This window comes from Apaloderma vittatum, unplaced genomic scaffold (genome assembly GCF_000703405.1).
Source record: "Apaloderma vittatum isolate BGI_N311 unplaced genomic scaffold, ASM70340v1 scaffold43712, whole genome shotgun sequence".
Lineage (NCBI taxonomy): Eukaryota > Metazoa > Chordata > Aves > Trogoniformes > Trogonidae > Apaloderma > Apaloderma vittatum.
The window spans coordinates 3,130-21,479 of NW_009706152.1; the positions used below are offsets into that span (position 1 = coordinate 3,130).

At 42.9% G+C, this 18,350-nt stretch overlaps 2 protein-coding genes across 2 annotated transcripts in view; one reads left to right on the forward strand and one right to left on the reverse strand.

The window, feature by feature from the left end:
• The window catches only part of PTPLAD1 (protein tyrosine phosphatase-like A domain containing 1), an 8,699-nt gene extending 2,528 nt beyond the window's left edge, over positions 1 to 6,171 (forward strand). Inside the window, exons 3-10 of the mRNA XM_009865659.1 lie at positions 1 to 69; positions 1,044 to 1,095; positions 1,507 to 1,617; positions 2,252 to 2,379; positions 2,909 to 3,021; positions 3,612 to 3,718; positions 4,548 to 4,679; positions 5,606 to 6,171. The exon at positions 1 to 69 is cut by the window's left edge and continues 78 nt beyond it. Coding sequence (XP_009863961.1) covers positions 1 to 69; positions 1,044 to 1,095; positions 1,507 to 1,617; positions 2,252 to 2,379; positions 2,909 to 3,021; positions 3,612 to 3,718; positions 4,548 to 4,679; positions 5,606 to 5,682 — 789 coding nt within the window. The 3' untranslated portion in view covers positions 5,683 to 6,171. The remainder of the gene's footprint in view (positions 70 to 1,043; positions 1,096 to 1,506; positions 1,618 to 2,251; positions 2,380 to 2,908; positions 3,022 to 3,611; positions 3,719 to 4,547; positions 4,680 to 5,605) is intronic.
• A 1,809-nt stretch (positions 6,172 to 7,980) lies between these two features.
• On the reverse strand, positions 7,981 to 18,046 carry VWA9 (von Willebrand factor A domain containing 9). Its single transcript, XM_009865658.1, is given in 12 exon segments — positions 7,981 to 8,826; positions 9,777 to 9,842; positions 10,300 to 10,418; positions 10,514 to 10,647; positions 10,897 to 11,041; positions 11,703 to 11,795; positions 12,114 to 12,256; positions 12,662 to 12,780; positions 13,987 to 14,142; positions 16,076 to 16,106; positions 16,108 to 16,175; positions 17,793 to 18,046. Coding segments are annotated over 12 exon segments (1,548 nt in total). The 5' UTR covers positions 18,015 to 18,046; the 3' UTR covers positions 7,981 to 8,574.
• Positions 18,047 to 18,350: the final 304 nt, after the last annotated feature.

Here is an 18,350-nt window from a genome sequence, read left to right on the forward strand (position 1 = left end):
CTCTTCCTAGCTCCTGACTTCGACCGCTGGTTAGATGAATCAGATGCTGAAATGGAACTGAAGGAGAAGGTCAGTCCTGTGGGCATGTGTGGTTTGTGCTGCCAGCTCCAGTGCAAGGGTAGCTGTTCCCTCGGCCATCAGCTTGTGTTCTTCGTTTACCTGGAGTTGTTTGGCACGCTGATTGTTTCACACGGATCCCATGCAGAATGGGTTAAACTGTTCAGATCGTGAGCAGGAATTCAGAAAGGGGCACGCTTCTGGCTAGAAAGAGCAGGAGCACGAATCTGAACCAGTGGCTCCTCTGAACCAGTGGCTCCGTGCTGGCTCAGCGCTGGGCAGAGACTGCAGCCAGAGGCTTGCACCCCGTGCCCAACACCTTTGCAGCCCTTTGTCCCTCCATCTGAGGATCATATCAATGTGCCCTGCAGAGCCCAGAGATGCTGGTCCTGGGCATTGTTTGGAAGTCGGAGGTTTCTAAGGCTCTTTCCTGAGCCACTGGGCTGGTACTGATGGCGCATTCCCACCATGTGGTAAGCTCGAGGGGCTTATTGCAGCAGGGAGGTGAAAGACCATCTTGGAAAAGATTTGAACATTTCTGCAAATCGGTTTTACAACAAACGCTGCCCTGTTCCCCTCCACAGCCACTGAGCTTAGCGCAGAGAAGAAAGGGCTGCTGCAATGCCAGGAACCAGAGAGCAGTGGTGAAGGGCAGGCAGAGAGCCTGGGCTGGATGTTCTCAGTTCCCTTCAGGTCACTGGTGGGTCATGTTTTAAGGAACAGCTCTATGAAACAATAATAACTGAGAATTAACAGAAAACGGCAGGCTTTGTCAGCAAAAGCATCTAATTGCTAGAATAAAATACTTAGTGGAGGCAGGATAAATAGTTAACACCCTCTAGCTTTTTCTCCACCATAACTTCTGGATGACGAATGTGCTGGTTTATGCAGGTCAGTTTTAAACCCACTAGCTTTGCAGTAGTGTAGTTAACAAATCACTTGCTAATTACAGTAACAGTCTTTAAAACCTTATCCTTCATCTTAAGGAAGAAGAAAAGATTAACAAAATGAAAATAGAATCCAGAGTCCCGAAAGACCGTAAGTAACCAAACCTTTTTAGTGTGGTAAGGTGGGGTTTAGGAAGCTCCTCTTGCAAACCTCAACTCTTTGGGAGCAATTTTGACTTGTTGGGTGCATCTTGGAGGGGGATGAGTGTCCAGGCAGCCCCAGCAAACTTTTATCCTCATGCTCTCAAACCAAGACAATGAACTATTTAGAAGTGTAATAAAAATGGACTGCAGTTTCCAAGGAATTTAAAACTTCTGACTAGCAAGGACTGAGTTCTAGCAGATGGCGGTAAAAGCAGGCAGAACCCACAGCAGCCTTTTCATCGCATTTACAACATCCCTTTTTCTCGTAAGCTTTATTCTCATAGAAAGCCTAGTTCACAGCTGCAAAGAGTACAGCCGTTGTACTCTGCTCATCTGATGTGTTTATTATCGATTTTAGCTTTCAAACACCTGAAGAAGGGATACTTAATCATGTATAATCTTGTGCAGTTTCTGGGATTCTCTTGGATTTTTGTGAACATGACAGTACGACTCTTCATCTTGGGAAAAGGCAAGTAATAAGCACTATTTTATTTCCATTGGGGGCTTTGTTTTATGTTGGGTTGTTGTTTTAGTGTTGTTTTTAATGCTTCCTAAATAGTGAAATCTAAAGGAAGATGTATCTAGGAAAACTGTGAACACATCACCAAAGTGCACAACAAGAGCCTCTCAAAAGCGATCATAGTGTCAAGGATAGGAAAATACAGTCCTCGTGTAAATCACAGCTGTGTATTCTGATGAATGATATTTGTACTCTGCCAGGATTACTTCTAAAGAAACCAGTTCGAGCAAAACGTCTCGCTCACTGCAGCGTTAGTAGTTTTGAAAGTGAGCCGGGCAGATTATTTTGTTTTTTGAAGCAATAATGATTCATTCTATCAAGGTACGGCGCTGTTGCTTTTTTTGTGAAGTAGTTACTGAAATAGCTCTTGAACCTTGTGTGTGTGAAATGGAGCGCTTGAGCGGCGTTTCTGGCCTAACTGCTGTGACTTCAAGATAAGGCCTGTAAAGAAGTTACATAATTATGCATAATATTTTTTTTTTAACACAATTAGAATCCTGTTATCACAAAGCTCTGCTGCTGTGCCAGCTTCCTGAACATGGAAATTCGTTTGTTCTCTAAAATGGTTTCCTGTGTCTTACAGATTCCTTCTATGACACATTTCACACTATTGCTGACATGATGTATTTCTGTCAGACCCTGGCATTAATGGAGATCATGAATTCACTAATAGGACTAGTCAGATCACCGCTGATACCTGCTGTAATGCAGGTAATATTTTAAGATTCTTCTTGCTCCTCCCATCATGCTTAAAGTAAATCTCATGTTTAAAGTAAATCTCTATTTTATACAAGCGTTGAGACTCTCCTAAAATAAGTGATGCAACCTCACTGGCACTGGACTAGAAAATAAATTATTCAAGAGGGAGGAATCTGTGCTTACCGGTCTTAGCTGTGGCAGGCTGTCTTCTTCCATCCCCTGGGTAAGATGGTTCAGGACAACACAAGCAAGAAGCAGCTGATGGAAGTATGTGACTTTCATTTGGTTCCAGCGGTTGCGGTTGTTGGGCATGAAAATGAGGCTGGATGATTGAAGACTAGGTCCTTTGGACTGCACCTAAATACGGAGCAGAACGTGTGCTCAGAAGAAGCAGGTCACAGCTCGCCTGTAGAGCTGGTTGTGTATTCAGCATACATTTTGGGTGTGAAGAGTAGATATCCTACGTGGTTTTGGCAGCAAGGATTTGCTCATTCTTCTGATGAAGAGGCTGACAGCTCCTTAATTTGCTTTTCTTAAACAGCTATTTGGAAGAAACTTTATTTTGTTTGTTGTCCTCGGAAGCTTGGAGGAAATGCAGAGCAAAGCTGTGGTCTTCTTCATATTTTATTTCTGGAGTATCATTGAGCTGTTCAGGTTTGTGGGTTTGTTTTTTTTTTTTTCTTCTAGCAGGTATGTCTAGAACAATGTGATTGTTCCCAAGAACCCTACAGAAAATTCTGATCTTTGTACTGTTTGGAAGAGTGGCACTAGCGCATTGGCCCCAGAGAGTAAAATCTCCGTTAGTCACAGTCTGTCACAGCCTTCTGAGGTTGCTCCATCTGCCAAAAGCTGGGACAGAGCTGGAGTATGAAAATAGTACCGCTCCGAACTTAAGGAAAGCTGTTGCTTCTTTTCCTTGAGGATTCTGTTGCTTTGAAATTCCGTTGTTAAGTGGAAACGCTCCATTTCTTTTACTCTGCTCTGTTTCTCTTTCAAAAGAAGTATTTGGAAAGGTTTATTAGGCAAGCCAGACAGGTCATCCGTGTGGTCAGGCTAATAGCATTAATTCTGTAAACTGACAAATAAGGGGGTGCCCATCGTGATCCACAGAAGGATTTTTCTTTAATATTCTTGTGTCATTAGGGAATTATGTTGCCTATATGGCACAGAGATGCAAGACTAACTCTTGCAGCACCTTCCATTTCAAACAGTGTCTGTTTCTTCTCACACTGAATTGGTTTTAGGTATCCATATTATATGCTTTCATGCATCGGTATCGAATGGAAACCACTAACATGGCTCCGTTACACTGCCTGGATCCCCCTCTACCCCTTAGGAGGCTTGGCAGAAGGTATGTCCAAAAAAAAGACAGTTTAAGAAATAATGAATTCAAGGCTGGGCAAAGAACTTGGTTTTTTGGCTGCCAGATTTAAAAATAATAGAACAGGATATAAATAGACGTTTGCTTTGAGCTGAACCAAATGTAACCAGTTTTGTCTTTCTTACCAAATCAAGTATTTTTTTCAACTTGATGTGAAAAGCAGTCTTTTGGGTACTGGAGAGGAAAGGCCAGAAAAGGTTAAATGAGCCAATGGATCGGGAGCATGCCGCAGTCCATGTGAGTGGCAGGAGAAGACCACACTTACTCCTCCCTGCTGATCCAAAGGGAGTGTATTTGCTTTTGTCTGCTAGACCCGACTCGGGCAGCTTAGCTCGGGTTCACACCAGCTCACACATCTTCACATCATCTCGTAAATCATTGCACAGGACAGGCAGGGGCCCATCCTTGCTCTGAAAGTGCCACAGCTTGTTCTTGCCTGTTTCTACGAGCCAGGAGTAAGCTCAGGCATTGCCCAGTTCCAAGCCCGGGGATGACTGTGCCCGTTCGGTTGCCACGGGTATTTCTGTGTGGTAAATCCTGCTGGCAGGGGCCCCGCAGGCTACAGCTGCGGGTGAGAACAGTTCTCACCAGGCAAGTTCACTGTGCTTAGGCTTTTTCATAGCTGAATTGTTCTACTGCCTCAGCTAGCTGCTTTCTGTTAAAAAAAACCAGCTTTAAAATCAGTATAATGAATGAGAACTAGTGAATAAGGAGGGAATGTTCTGGAAAAGTTGGTGTGGGCTGGGCAATTTTTGTATTTTATCTGTGTTTGATAACGATGGTGGCCTTCTGCTTTCAGCTGTCTGTATCATTCAGTCCATTCCAATCTTCAGTGAAACAGGGAAATTTAGTCTCGGATTGCCAAACCCACTGAACGTCACAATCCAGTTCTCATTTTTGCTTCAAATATACCTTATAGTCTTGGTTTTAGGTAAGATATTTAATTGTATTTCTTTCTTGAAATAAAAAGGCCAGTTTCCTCTGAACAAGTGTATGTTTTTCAAAGAAAATTTAATTTCTGCATCTTGGGGATCATGGCAACACAAAACTGCTTGAGGCCGAGCATTGTTCTTGTTGCTTTTTTCTCTAAATTTGGCAGGGGTGGAGGGGAACACACCTACAATTAGCACTGGTTTGCCCCCAAAGAAGGAGACCTTGCTAACAAGTTGGCAGCATCATCTGCTGATCACTGTGATTAAAAGAATAACCTTTACATGTATTTATAACCTTAGTATCTATTTAGTTTCACCTTTTACATGGTATTTGAGCAATGTTAACTAAGCTGCCTTCTTATCATTAATGTAACATGTAGTCATATTTTGCTGGGAAAAAATGTAGAAGTCTCTTTAAACTGTGGTATATTTAAAGAAGATAACTGTTTTTTTCCTTGGTGTTACATTTTTAAGCATAAGTTAACTTCATAGTGTGAACAGCTGGTATATCTGGGTGTCCCCAGCTCAGCAGTATCTAACCTAGAATTTTAAACTGACCTTTCACTAGGTTTCTCCCTTTCACAGACATTGCTTAAAGACAATCTTTAATTGAGCTTCCCTCTGACATACCTGTTTGATCCTTCCCCAGCTCTGCACAGCCCACGTTGCAACGTTTTACAAACGACAAACCCACCTTCTGAGCAGCTCCGTACCAACTCCTGCCCCACCCAGCAAGAAAAAAAAATCTTGCGTTATCTTTCAGCGCTATACGCACCCTTAAACCATTGTGCTTTTTGTGTGGTGGTTTGTTTGCTCAGGTTTTCTTGGTGATTTAGTTTGGTTTTTGTTTGTTTTAATGTGCTACAGCCATGTAGCGTCAAAAAGATGCAATAATGTCCTACCTAAACACTTGGTTCTTTTTCAGGGGTATTCTTAAACTTCCGTCATCTCTACAAGCAAAGGAAGCAGCACCTCGGACCAAAGAAGAGAAAGATGAAGTGAAGGAGGACTGCAATGCTTTCTTACCTAACTTATCTCAATGACAAGATAAGCCTGTAATTCTTACGGTTTTACCCACTGTAATGTAAAGAATTTTGTAAAATTAAATGATCGCGCTAGATTTCATGATTTCATAGTGACTTCAGGTAACATTCCCATACGCTGTGTTTCATACCTTTCCAATCACATCTGCATGGCATTTACCATTGCGCAGTAACGTCGAAACTTGTATCCTGGCAACTACCACCTTAGAAAGAAATCCTGTTATCTGCATATAATATGCTTATAAGCAGTGGAGCAGAACTAAATAGAAACAGTGTTTCTCTTTTAATTGGATATTTGGTCTTTCGATATTGCATGCAGATAGGGCTTCTGCTGTCAGGATATGCTGTCAGCTGGCCCGTGCTGTCCCGAGGGTGCATCTTGATGGCAGGAGGAGCACAGCCTGAGACCGCTGCCAACAGTGCTGGGGTGTTAATTAACCGTTTGGGTAAATTTTGCTCAGCATCTATCCCCTCCAACTCTTTCTTCCACAGCATACTGATGCTGCAGCATTAAAACTGGAAGTAGAGAATCACAGAATGGCCTAAGCTGGAAGGGACCTTAGAGATCATTTTAATCCAGCCTCCCTGTAGCCAGAGACGCCACCTCTCGACTAGATCAGGCAACACATGGGGACTGAACAGGAATCAAACCCACGACCTTGGCGTTGTTAGCGCCACGCTCAACTGACTGAGCTAACCGGCCCCTAATAATGCCAATTTAAATGCAACCGACTCAGTCTGTTTCTAGTTTAGTCTTAACAGAAGTGCTGTGTGGATCCCAGCATCCCTGTAGCAATGCAGCCTTACACTGTTATTAGGGAAAAGGAGCTGCTACCCTATGACATGGTCAGAAACACCTTCCCTGATTGATAATGTAAGCACTGAAACAAAAAAAGGGAGGAAAAAAAAAGAGCCGGCTTTCAGCTTTCCCCTTGCATGTGAACAAACCGCAGCAGAATGGCAGCCCACTCGTGCACAGGGAAAACGTGGAACTGCCACAGGAGGCGTTCCTGTTTGCTCCTGTATTTGTAACCTTCGGAAAGGCAGGGAAGGTTGCTTCTCTACTTCGGGGCAGCTGCTGGGAAGCTGGTGTATGTGCTTTGTTGGCTGGACCCTAGCACGATGGAGTAGTGGGTCGATAAACCGTGTATTATTTAGATAGCATCTATCAAATCTAAGTAAGGGAGAGCCCACAGAGGGTTTGAAGGAATCCTTTTCTCTGTGCTTGCTTTAAACAACAAAAACATAACAAAATACAATGAAGCTCGCACCATGTTCCAGGTCATCTACTCTTTCACCTGGAAACCTTTGAGCTGACTTAATTTCAACATGCCCTTCTTCACATCTAGGCCTCCTGTAGCTAATTCCAGATCCCTCTGCCCTTCTTAATCCAGTTTAGAAAACAGAGAAATTTGCTTTAAACCATGCTGTGGTTGGGAACAGGTTTCTTCACAACAACTGCCGCTGCCCCTGGGGCAATGCCAAGCAATGCCAGCAATCCAGAACTGGCACTCAAGCTGAGATTAGCTTGGTGCCGTGCTGTTACTTATCTTTTTCTGCTGTAAAACAATATGAATCCCTCTTTCTATATTAAAGGTAACGAACAACCTACTGTTTGTGCTGTGGACCCAGTGACCGTTACTGTAAAGGAAATAGTGTGATAAGGAAATTTTAACAAAGACCTGTTACAAGCTCCACGCTGTATTTCACAAACTGTGTTCTGTCAACAAGAAGTACGATGCAACTTCTCTAGGGATACTTGAGACTCCCACTCAAAGGAGAGCACAGCTTACTTTACTCAGGAGAGTTAAGCCTTATTTACACGCTTAATATTTCACGCAGGGTACACTGTACCTACGTTTGAAGTATGTGAAAGGATTGAATTAGCTGAGCAATGGAACAGCAAGGATGACTTTCATACTTTAATTTCTCCACTGGGCATTTAAACTTCTGTTATGAAATCCATATGTATTCATATATTGTACTTCTCGGTGAAATTGTGGTACCTAGTGCAAAGCTGTTCTGGATCTTACACTACTGAATTTTAGTCCTTCGAAAAGAATGTGTTTCTATTTAATAAAGATTTACAACCAAATTTTGCTTTAGTCCAGTTGTTTGAACTTTCCCTGAATGCGAGAAGGTGGATAATTTACTATCTGCCTCTTGTGATAAACAGCTGGGAGCCTTCAGGTCAATGTTTTAGGCCACACTGCCTAGCTGCTATGAAAATGGAATAAATCCAACTTAAATTCTCATGAAGAATTACTCTTTATTAATATTACACAAATAAAAAAAAAACTTGTCTCACAAGATCAAGTTACTTTCATGAGCATAGGCACTGCAATGCAAGTGGTAACTCTCATCAGGGCAGTGCAGACTGGTTTCAAACTGGGCATAAATGAGTGACGACGCCCTGAAATTCACCGTGTATCTGATCTCACACAGTGATTCTCACACGTGTTCTTTGGACTAACCAACTTGCTGCATAGAGTAGCTGCCTTTTAGGATACTTTCACCAGTGAGTTCAGTTATGTAGTAACTGCATTTTGGGGAAACCAAGAGGCCGTCTGTTGCCTACGATGGCATTTTCTCTCTCTCCTCACATGTACTGAGTAGCTTCCACCCATTGTCCAGCACAGGAACTGACTTTCAGACACTTCCCACAGTTTCGACGTGTGACTAAAGCCACCACCAACTAGCTACATTTATTTAGAGAGCACTGAGGCAGGTAAGGGACCCTGTTTTGAGAAGTTCCTCCAAACAGTAAGTAAACACCTTAGAAAGTAAACAGCAGAAGAAAATTTGAACCACTTGAGTCCTAACCTTTATAAACGTTCCCAAAACAGAGACTTCACATTCTTTCAGTGCTGCTACTGGAAAAGTCTGTCTGCAGTGGAGCAATGTTATGGTCATAGGCAGCATATTCTGATGCTCCAGTACTTGCCACTTTGAGCTGCTGAGCAGCGTGGGTGAGCTGGAACGCTGCGTCGGGATGAGCTGTGTCAGGCAGGAGGGTGCACTCCCGCTCCAGCATGTCCGCCACGCCTTTCAGGAGGTCCAAAAAGCCAAAGGCCAGAGCTGCTTTTCGTAAACGATTGAGTTCCTGCAAACGAAAAAAAACCTTTTTAAAGCTACTGTAAGCCCTTAAATAAAACATGGTTTTCTTACTTTTTTTTTTAAAGGCAAGCTTAGAGGGAAATAACCTGAGTGGTGAGTACAGCTGCTGGCAACTGCCCAGCTGCTCGTGAGATAAAGAATGCTTCGGGGCTGAAAATGATAGTGGCACAAGCTCAACAGTTGTTTTTCCCTTGATCCTTTCCTATAAATCTCCATTTCTCCCTTTTTCCTTCTGTGCACTCAGCTATTGTACCTGCCTGTTGTGTCTGTGCCTCAGCTGGGGGTGGGCTCCGGTGAAGGCTTCACTCACTGCTGCCTTGCACCACAGCGTCCCACAAAATCTCTCTAGACTTTTCTTCACTATAAATTGAAAAGTGCTTCTTGAGTCTGGGGGCTCATTCCTGAAGTCTCTGGGGGCTACAATAATAAACTGCTTCATCACTAAGCTTACAAGAGGAGCAACAATTACCTCCAGCTACAGTCTAGATTATGGATTATTACCATGTGGTCAAGTGTGCCCAAAATTTTGTATTTCTCTGCTTCAGCTGTAGAGAAAATGTGGGAGATGTTTTCAGACTCAGAGTGACATCTGTGTTCCTATTCATCTCTAATGCCTCAGTTTATTTCTGTCCGGACAACAGAATAAAATCTGCAGAGAAATTTGCCACAGGAGGAGCAGGGATCATGAGGGGCACCTGTACACGTGCCCCGTCTATGTCACCCTGCCACACAGTGTGGTGGCAGGGAATCCCGATCCCCTTGTCTCACTTTAAGTAGTCTGTAAAAAAACCTGAGGATGGCTCCTTCTTTACGGAACCATATATGGTTTTGCAGAGCCCACCCAGAACGTACCACAGACACAGAGAGCACGTGTCCCTGACAAATGCACCACCATCACTAGGGGTCAAACTTGGGCTGGCCTGTGAAGTTACTCACCTTATAGAAGGTCTGAGTTTTTTCAGGGAGTTTCCTTGCATTTCTCAAGATCTTCTGTACATCTGTCTGCAGAAAAAGAGAGAAAAAAAATAGAAATAATCTTGGCAACTGCTAGGGAAAAATCTTCAACTATTATTGATAAATTATCTTGACCATCAAGAAGACTGCAGCTCACATAAACATAAACGGCAATTATACCCAATCCAATAAACTAAGCCAGATGCTGCACTAGAGACACAGCACTCATTAAACAAGCCAGGATTTCTGATTGCATTTTAACCATGACATGGTAAAGAGGCAGTGTTTATAAAAACAACAGAAAAGCAATAAACCAATGACATCAAATAGACAAGACACACACACAGACTCCACTTTGCTGGTGATGTCCTGCCTAGGGACATGGTTTAGTGGTGACCTGGAAGTGCTGGGTTAATGGTTGGACACAGTGATCTTAAAGGTCTCTTCCAGCAAAAGAGATTCTGCGATCAGAGCAAAGCATCAAGTCCAAAACCTGTATCATTACCTGGAGGCCACTTGGTTTAATCCATACAGTAACATTCTGTGCGTAACTGCGCTTGTTCTTGGGTTGCAAGGGGAACGGACTCTTATTGTCATCCTCTCCGTAAGGATTTTCTTTCGCATCTTGGAGAAAAAAAAAGAAAAAACCCCACAGATTTAACAAAGTCATTCATGCAACGCTGCTATGTAAGAGTTATTCAAATGAGCATGACCGGTACCTGAAATGGGTCCAAGCTGTGCCATCTTCCCCAGCCATGGAAGGGGTTCAGGACCAGGTTCGAAGAGTGACATCATGAGGTTTGATTTCTTCTTGCTATCAGCTTGTGAATAGAGCATTCCATACCACTCTGGTCTAGTGAAAAGAGCAAATCTCAAAAGCTGAAAATCTTCCACCCCTTCTTTGCCTAGAATGTGTCCCCATCCCACTGTGTAGAGGCTCACTATCTGCAATTTATACTGGCAGAAACGTATCCACAATTACAAATCCACAGCTTTGTCTAGCAGTGCAGAGTTCTGTACAGAATACAGAGAGCAATAATTTATAAATAAAGTGTAAATGAGCAAAGTAAGAGCTTTTTCAGGCAGCCATCCAGCTCCGTACCCCAACTGGACGACAGCCACCATGCCTTCCACTTTCAGGCTGCCGTGTAATAAAACGCAGAAGTTGGGGATTTTCCCAGCAATCTGATTAGCTGAATTCTCATCTTCGGTGTCATCTGTGATCCCGGGTCCCACCTCATCACCTTCTGAGGAAGAATCAAAGCAAAGAGACAACATAAGAATAAATTCGAACACAGTAGTTCCATTTCCACGACACCACCCTGTATTTTCTGCCATGCAAGAGTTAATTAATACTTTTGTAGAGCAAACAGCTGCTGAACGAATTGTTTGGGCAAAGGGGCACTATAAAGTTATATAAATATTCCACTGCATTCACAAAACAGAGTTACTAAAAAACTGCAAATAAAATCTCTGCTTTGAAGGAAACTTGGTCCAAATGCGTAGCAACTAACGCCCAGGTACAACTAAGTGATCTGGTTATGATTAAGATCAGATTTCTCACAACAAATCATTCTGAGAACCAATTATACGCTGGCACTAACTATCCATTCTGCATCACAATTTTCACAGCCCATAACCATTTTTGCTTTAAGTTTAGCATGTTCTATTAATAACAACGCCATAAGGACACTGTTCCCTTTATTAAATTTCTAAAGAACACAGTATTCAAAAAAAAGAAAGAGCTTGTGTTCAAGGTTCTAATTTTAACATAACCACACAGACATGTCTTCAGAGACATCTGGCGTTTTGATAAAGTGTAAACCCCAAGCTCCTAGTCTGAACCACCACAGACATCACAAGGGTAGCTTAAGGCAGATCTTGCTAAAAGAAACAAAACTTGCTCACCTCTGTTAAGTGCAATGGGCAGTACCAAGTGTCTGGATAGGACAGGAGGGCTAGAAATGTCAGCTATGTCTACAAACCCAACAATTTCTAGATCTGTGGGGAGACAAGAGGTTCAAGTCAGATTTGGAAACAGCTGAAATGTATTCAGAGTCCATTTAACATGACCACTTCCTAAGTTTTTTGAGGCAGTGACTAGAAGCAGCACAACCGAGCCTCAACCTTGGCTGGAGTGTCTAGGTGTTAAGAAAATACAGAATTCTGCGATACTTCAAGATGAGAAAATGACACAGTCAGCAACTGATTCTTGCAGAGAGAAAGCAGATGAAATGGTAAGTATGCAGGATAAGAGGTGGTAGTGAAAAAGTAGGAATCAAATGGATTTAAGTAAAAAAGCAATCAAAGATTTGTTACCTGTATTAATTGTTTTAGGAACGGGGTCTATTTCCTCGTCTATAACGAAAGGTTCTGGTCTGGGAAATACTTGCACATCAGATGTTAAGTGGCCACACTTGAGAACAGCATGGAACGGTGTGTACGCCAGGTCTATCAGCTTCCTAGAACACCATCGGTTATTATTAAGGAAAGCGTAATACATACCAAATACAAACAGTTTGTCTAAGCACACTGACTTAGCTCCCAAAACTTAATTTTACAGTTAATTCAATAGTTCTAGCATTGGTAAATTAAGAAACAAAGCAGCGTATTGTCACATTGATGGCAAACTAATGGTATTTGTGGAAATTAGTATCTTCTAGCTAGCTGCTACACAACGATTCAAAGAAATATTAACCTTAATGAGGGAAGGTCAAGATGAAAATACAGTTAAACAAGATCATAAACTAAAATAAAAGGTTCCATTAGAACACCGCATATCATCAGATTTCTCACTATATTTGTTTGCCTGTAGAGATGCTAACTGGAAACCTTCACAGAGGCATGTTACCTACAAGTCTACTAACCCAAACATCGACTGGACGTTCTTCAGGCAAAGCGGTCCATCGATGGTGAAAATTTGCCCTTCCCCATTGTTTAAATCTATGAGCCGCTCCAGGCAGTCTAAGGAATCCGTGCTCTGAAGCTGTGAAAAATACAGTGAAATGATTTTTTTCATTTTCTTTTTACTCTTTATTATTCAGTGTGCTTTCAGATAAGATACAGCCAAAAAGCATCTGAATGGATACTACGATGATTTTCTGTTCTCTCACTCCTTTCTGAATAAACCAACACTCTCAGTCTCCCAGGAAATGTACTCCTTATGCTGCACTTACATTGGAGCAGCTGCTTAGTAGCAAATAATCATAGAATATCTTGAGTAGAAAGGGGCTCATAAGGATCAGCGAGTCCATCTCCCTGTATATTGCTTTATCCTGTTAGGTTCTGCTTTGAAAGCAGGTTCAAGCAATCAAAAATCCCATTTTACTGGTACTGTAAAGCTTCCAGCTCTTTCAGAATAATGTCATTTTTAGGAGGGAAAATAGATGCCTGTGAAAGCACCTTAAACTTATCAGTAACAGAAGATTTGTCTTACACTTTTTCCCAGTTATTCTGACATGTAAACAACGCTTCAATCCACCAGCTTAATCAAGAGGATCACCCTTGATAGAGCCCTTGAAGCTGAAATATCTATTGCGTGCCTAAGTTAAAAAGTCCTTCTGTGATGGACAGAAGAATATAGGTGCCAAGTAAAAAGCAATGCTATTAATAAAACCTAATCTAAGGAATTTTAGTCTACACAGCCTTCTGAAAGATTTTTTATTCAACAGAATTTTAACTACTGTGAAGATTTTTAAAGCTGGGACTGAGTTTTATGAAGAAGAGAAAGAAAACTGTCACCTTTCCTTCGGAACTACGGGAAGTTGGTTTGAACAATGGCTTGGAGACTTTAGAATTTTGCTTGCTTCCATTTCCTCATAAATTTCGAAGAGTTGGGAAACTTTGCAGCAGAAGTCATTTATCCAAAAATTTAATTGTAGATTAAGCCCCCAAACCATCCAATGTAATTAATGCAGCAGAGGTAATAATATACACAGAGAAATAAAACCTGTGTGATACTCCCCAGGGAGAAATGGATATGATTTATAAAGATTATAATAACGAAGCAAAACTGGCAAGTCAACTAAAGTTTAAAACTGAGCAAGTCAACTAAGGTTTTTAACTAAGCAAGTCAAGTTTAAAACTAAGCATAAGAACTTCGAAGTATGTTTTGGGGCTGGCCTGATCCTTAGTTCCAAGACCAGGAATTATCTAGCGCAATAAAGAAGAAGTCACACATTAAAGACATCACCTCTTCAAGGTTGGCCATGCACATGACATACAGCTTGGATGGGAAGGGGAAAGGCAGCGGGAACCGGTTGCTTTCACTTCGCTGGTTGTGAGTGGCCAGCGAGTGCCGGAGGGAGCCTCTGCCGATGCCCAGGCAGCCATCGGTGACAAGAACAACCTTGAATGAAAGAGGAGAGATGAGCAGTTCCAAGACAAGGCAGGCTCCTGTCTGCAGAGAACAACAAGACAGCAACACATCTCGGCGGTCTCCCTAGCAGCATCACTTCTCCACTGAAAATCCCTGCTCATGGAGGGACTTCCTCTGCTGGGCTGCGGAAAGAATCGTAGAATCACAGACTGGCCGAGGCTGGAAGGGACCTCAGAGATCATTTTAATCCAACCTTCCTGTCATGGGCAGGGACACCACCTCTCGACTAGATCAGGCAATACATGGGGACCGAACGGGAATCGAACCCGCGACCTCGGTGTTATCAGGACCATGCTCAACTGACTGAGCTAACTAAAATTTCCAGGAACAGGTACATATGTGAGAAAGATTTAACTATTGCAATTTTAAACTCTGTGCAATGGTAAAGATACACATTTTGTTGTAATTAGGCAGTTGCAGCGAAATTTAAATTTCATAGCCAGAACCAGACCATGCTGTGGCCAGCAGTGCAGCCATTTTTAAGCATACGCTGGAAGAGTGGTGACTGTACAGCCAAAAAAGCAGCCTCTTGCTGATGGACTCAAGAACTTCAGGTTAATTTTCGGATGGAAGATAAAGCCCACTTCTTCTGAAAAATCTGGAGGGTGACCCAATTCCCTCTACAAGCCACAGAAGCCATACAAAAGGTAGTATTAACTACCCTCTTTGCAAACAAATGCAGCTGCACGACAGGCAGCAGAAGTATAAAAGCAAAAGTACGCATTTTTCCATTCAGTTGCACGTCCAGTGTTACACCTTGTAGAAACCCGCACTAATAGGTTACACTGAATAATGCAACTATTTACACTCCGCTGAGACTCATTTCCAGAGCAGTAACACTGCACAGCAACAGTAGGCATTGGTTTTGGCTGAGAGGTGAGGAAAATCAAATTGAAACTCAGTGTGTATCTGCTACATCCAGATTTGTATTTGCTCTTCATCCTCGAGCTCCCTCTTTTGCAGTCTCTTCAGTTACCACCTGAACTGCTGCTCACCAGTAACATTTTTTTGCAATTACAAGAGAGAACAGTACATTCTGTGCTACTTGAAGTTCCAGTAAAACGAGCCATGACACAAATGAGAGACTAAATTGTTGCGGTCCAATCTATGCTTGGTTTTTACACCTTTCTAGTTCTTTGCTTTGAATGTCTGCTTCTCCAAGGTGCCTTTTATCCTTGTCAGGTTATGAAGCCTTGCTTAACCAACAACCCTCTGTCCTTTCCCTCCTTAAGCAATGTTGCTTAAGACATCTCGCCAGCTCACTGGGCTGCAAAATTATGGAACTTAAATCCTAACCCAAAGGCCAAGAGGCTTGTAAGCATCTCAGAAAAATGAGTGCTAAAAGCAGACTTTGCTGTAAGAGGCAAATTCAGAAGGCTGAGAGCTGCAAGGGCCAGTGGAGTGTGTGAGCAGACACATGCCCAACGACTCATTAGGGCAAGGAGACGGATCAAAACACACTGGCAACAGTCCCACACTGTTACTTGAGACCTGGAGCTGTTACACGGCCTGGAAACCATCAGGTACTGGAAAAGAAGGGTTACTGGTTGTGCGACTACACTGTTTCCAAACCAACTGAGGCTCCTGAGGCAGAAGATTGCACCCAGATCAAACAGTGAGACAGCAAAACAGTACTCTTGGGGCCAGATTTTATAAACTGCTCCTCTACAGTAACACAGTGGACAGGAAGCAGTGCATTTTCTTGCTACTGAGTATTTTAATAAAGACCACGTCCTGTTTATATTCCAAATATATCCAAAACATGAATTCTTTGTCTTCCTGTGGCACCAGCACGCCTGCGAGTATTCAAAGTTTCAAATTACACTTCCATTTCCATTCCCAACTTACAGAGAGCAGACACTCAGTATACACTTGATCCTAAGAACAGAGAAATCAGTCTTACCTGGCAAGGGATTGCTGCACCCCATTCCTGAATTGCAAACCCCCAGCAGCGCTGACTCTAAACAGGTTTTGTCATAATCATCCATGTTACTCAGGGCTTCCTGCAAAGACAAACACCATTGTCACTGCCCGTTCAATATCACCACCAGGCAACACAGAAATTTATTCAGGGTTCTGCGGTAAGTGGGTATGTTTGCTTTGCATTGTAACCCAACTGCACTGTTCCACGGTGCAAAGTGCTATCTTTTTATATATGACCTGCAAAGTTTAAATTAAAAAAGAAAGATATATGAAATAATGAATGATATCACAAAACAACAACGAAAGCTGACTTCGAAGGAATTATAATACGATAAACACAGCTCTTTAGGAGGAAAAAACAACCTTTCCCTGTCTCAAAGAAACACTAAAGTAAAAATCTGAAGCAACGTCCAACATGAAACATTTAACTTAGAAAAGCCTCCCAGGCAACAGAGTATCTTAGAACTTTTTAGAGATTCAGAAAGCAGACCATGAGGAGCTTGTCTCACAAAAACTTTTTAGCAGAAAGATGAACAGAAACCAAAACTCATCTGCAGCCTGTTTCTATTACCATAAATCAGCTCTCCTCCTTAAAATGAAAACTTCACTCTTAACACGGCATCACAAGAAGGGTGCACCTGTGAAACTAATGTGCTAGGGGAGCTTGGCTGGATTCTTGCCCTTCAGAAATTCCTCACATGAACTCATAGGGAGATGAAAATAAATCGAAAAGAATGCACCAGCATTCATTTGCTAAGATGCAAACATAATAGACAGTATCTTTTAAAATCTGTATGTCCCACAACGGACAAACCTGAAACATGGTGTCCTGTGACAACATGTCATTTTGTCTTCATATTATATATGATCACCAGATACATATGTACAATTTTTACTGGATTCACAGACTTTCAGTGCCTTACTGCACTCCTGTAAAACCGCTCGCTTGGACTTTCCCCTTTCCATTTTCTCCCAACTTCCCATCACACCTGTCAGGCCTACAGCCACTTATTCTCTCTCAGCCTGCTTCAGCTGCTTCATATTCTTACAAGCACCTTCTCTCTAAAAAATAGTTTGACTCAAACCCTTTCTAAACAGTCCTGTCAGCTGTATCACTTATCAAGAGCAAATCAACAATTACAGAGGAAAACACAAACATCATGGAAACACTTTGAGGGCTTCATCAGGCAGCCCTTTCCTTCATCCCTACTTTTAACTTAACCAGCCACACCCCAGAGCACCTGGCAAAGCTACAATTTGAGAAGTAGCAAAATGTTTCGAATGCGGTCATTTCACCTTAAAATAAGGATAAAACACCCAACTCAAGATGCTGTGCAGAGGATGACAGGAAATCAATCACAGGATGACAGGAAATCACAGGATGATAGGAAATCAACTTCGCCATGTTTTGGACACACGCTTGGCATTTCATTTGTTTGAGTTTTTGTTAATGTTGACCTTAAGAAGAAATTCTTCAGTACGAGGGCAGCAAGACTTTGGGATAAATTGCCCAGAGATGTTGTGGCTGCCCCCTCCCTGGAGGTGTTCAGGGCTAAGCTGGATGGAGCCTTGAGTATCATGATATAGTTGAGAGGCGTCCCTGCCCATGACAAGGAGGTCGGACTAGATGATCTCTAAGGTCCCTTCCAGCCTGTGCCATTCTAGGATTCTAGGATTTTGCGTTTCACACATCCTACCTGCAGCGTGTTGTAATCTCTCGTAAAGGGCACCATGAGCTCCCAGAGCGACGAAAACACCACCAAAGCTGTGAACTCCAACTTGTAGTTGGTCGCCATGTGCTCGAACAGCATGGTGAGGCCGTGGACAGCCAGGTGTTTGCGCTGGTACTCCTCGGAGCCCTCCACCGACACCGGCCGGGTCATGGAGAGCGACACGTCCATCACCACCACCGTCGGCATGGTGAGCTGCTCTTCCCTGCTACCGTCGCGGAGAACGGCGCTGCCCTGCACGGAGAGAAAAAGCCCACCCAGGATTATTACTGAAGCTGCTGTTAGAAAGCGACACGCCTTGCTCCCTCACACCGACCCCACTGGGCAGCGGAGGAAGCAGCAATTAACCTTTTTGCCCCCCGAAAAGCAGGATTCAGCACTAATTAAGTCAACAGATCTTCTCCTGAACCTCACAGGGCTGTAAAGGCCTGGAAAAAGCTGCGCCTCGATGGGGGAAAGGGAGCAGCCGCGGCGCTCTCTGAGGAGAGGCCCGGGCACTCCCAGCCCGCTCTCCCGAGCCTTTCC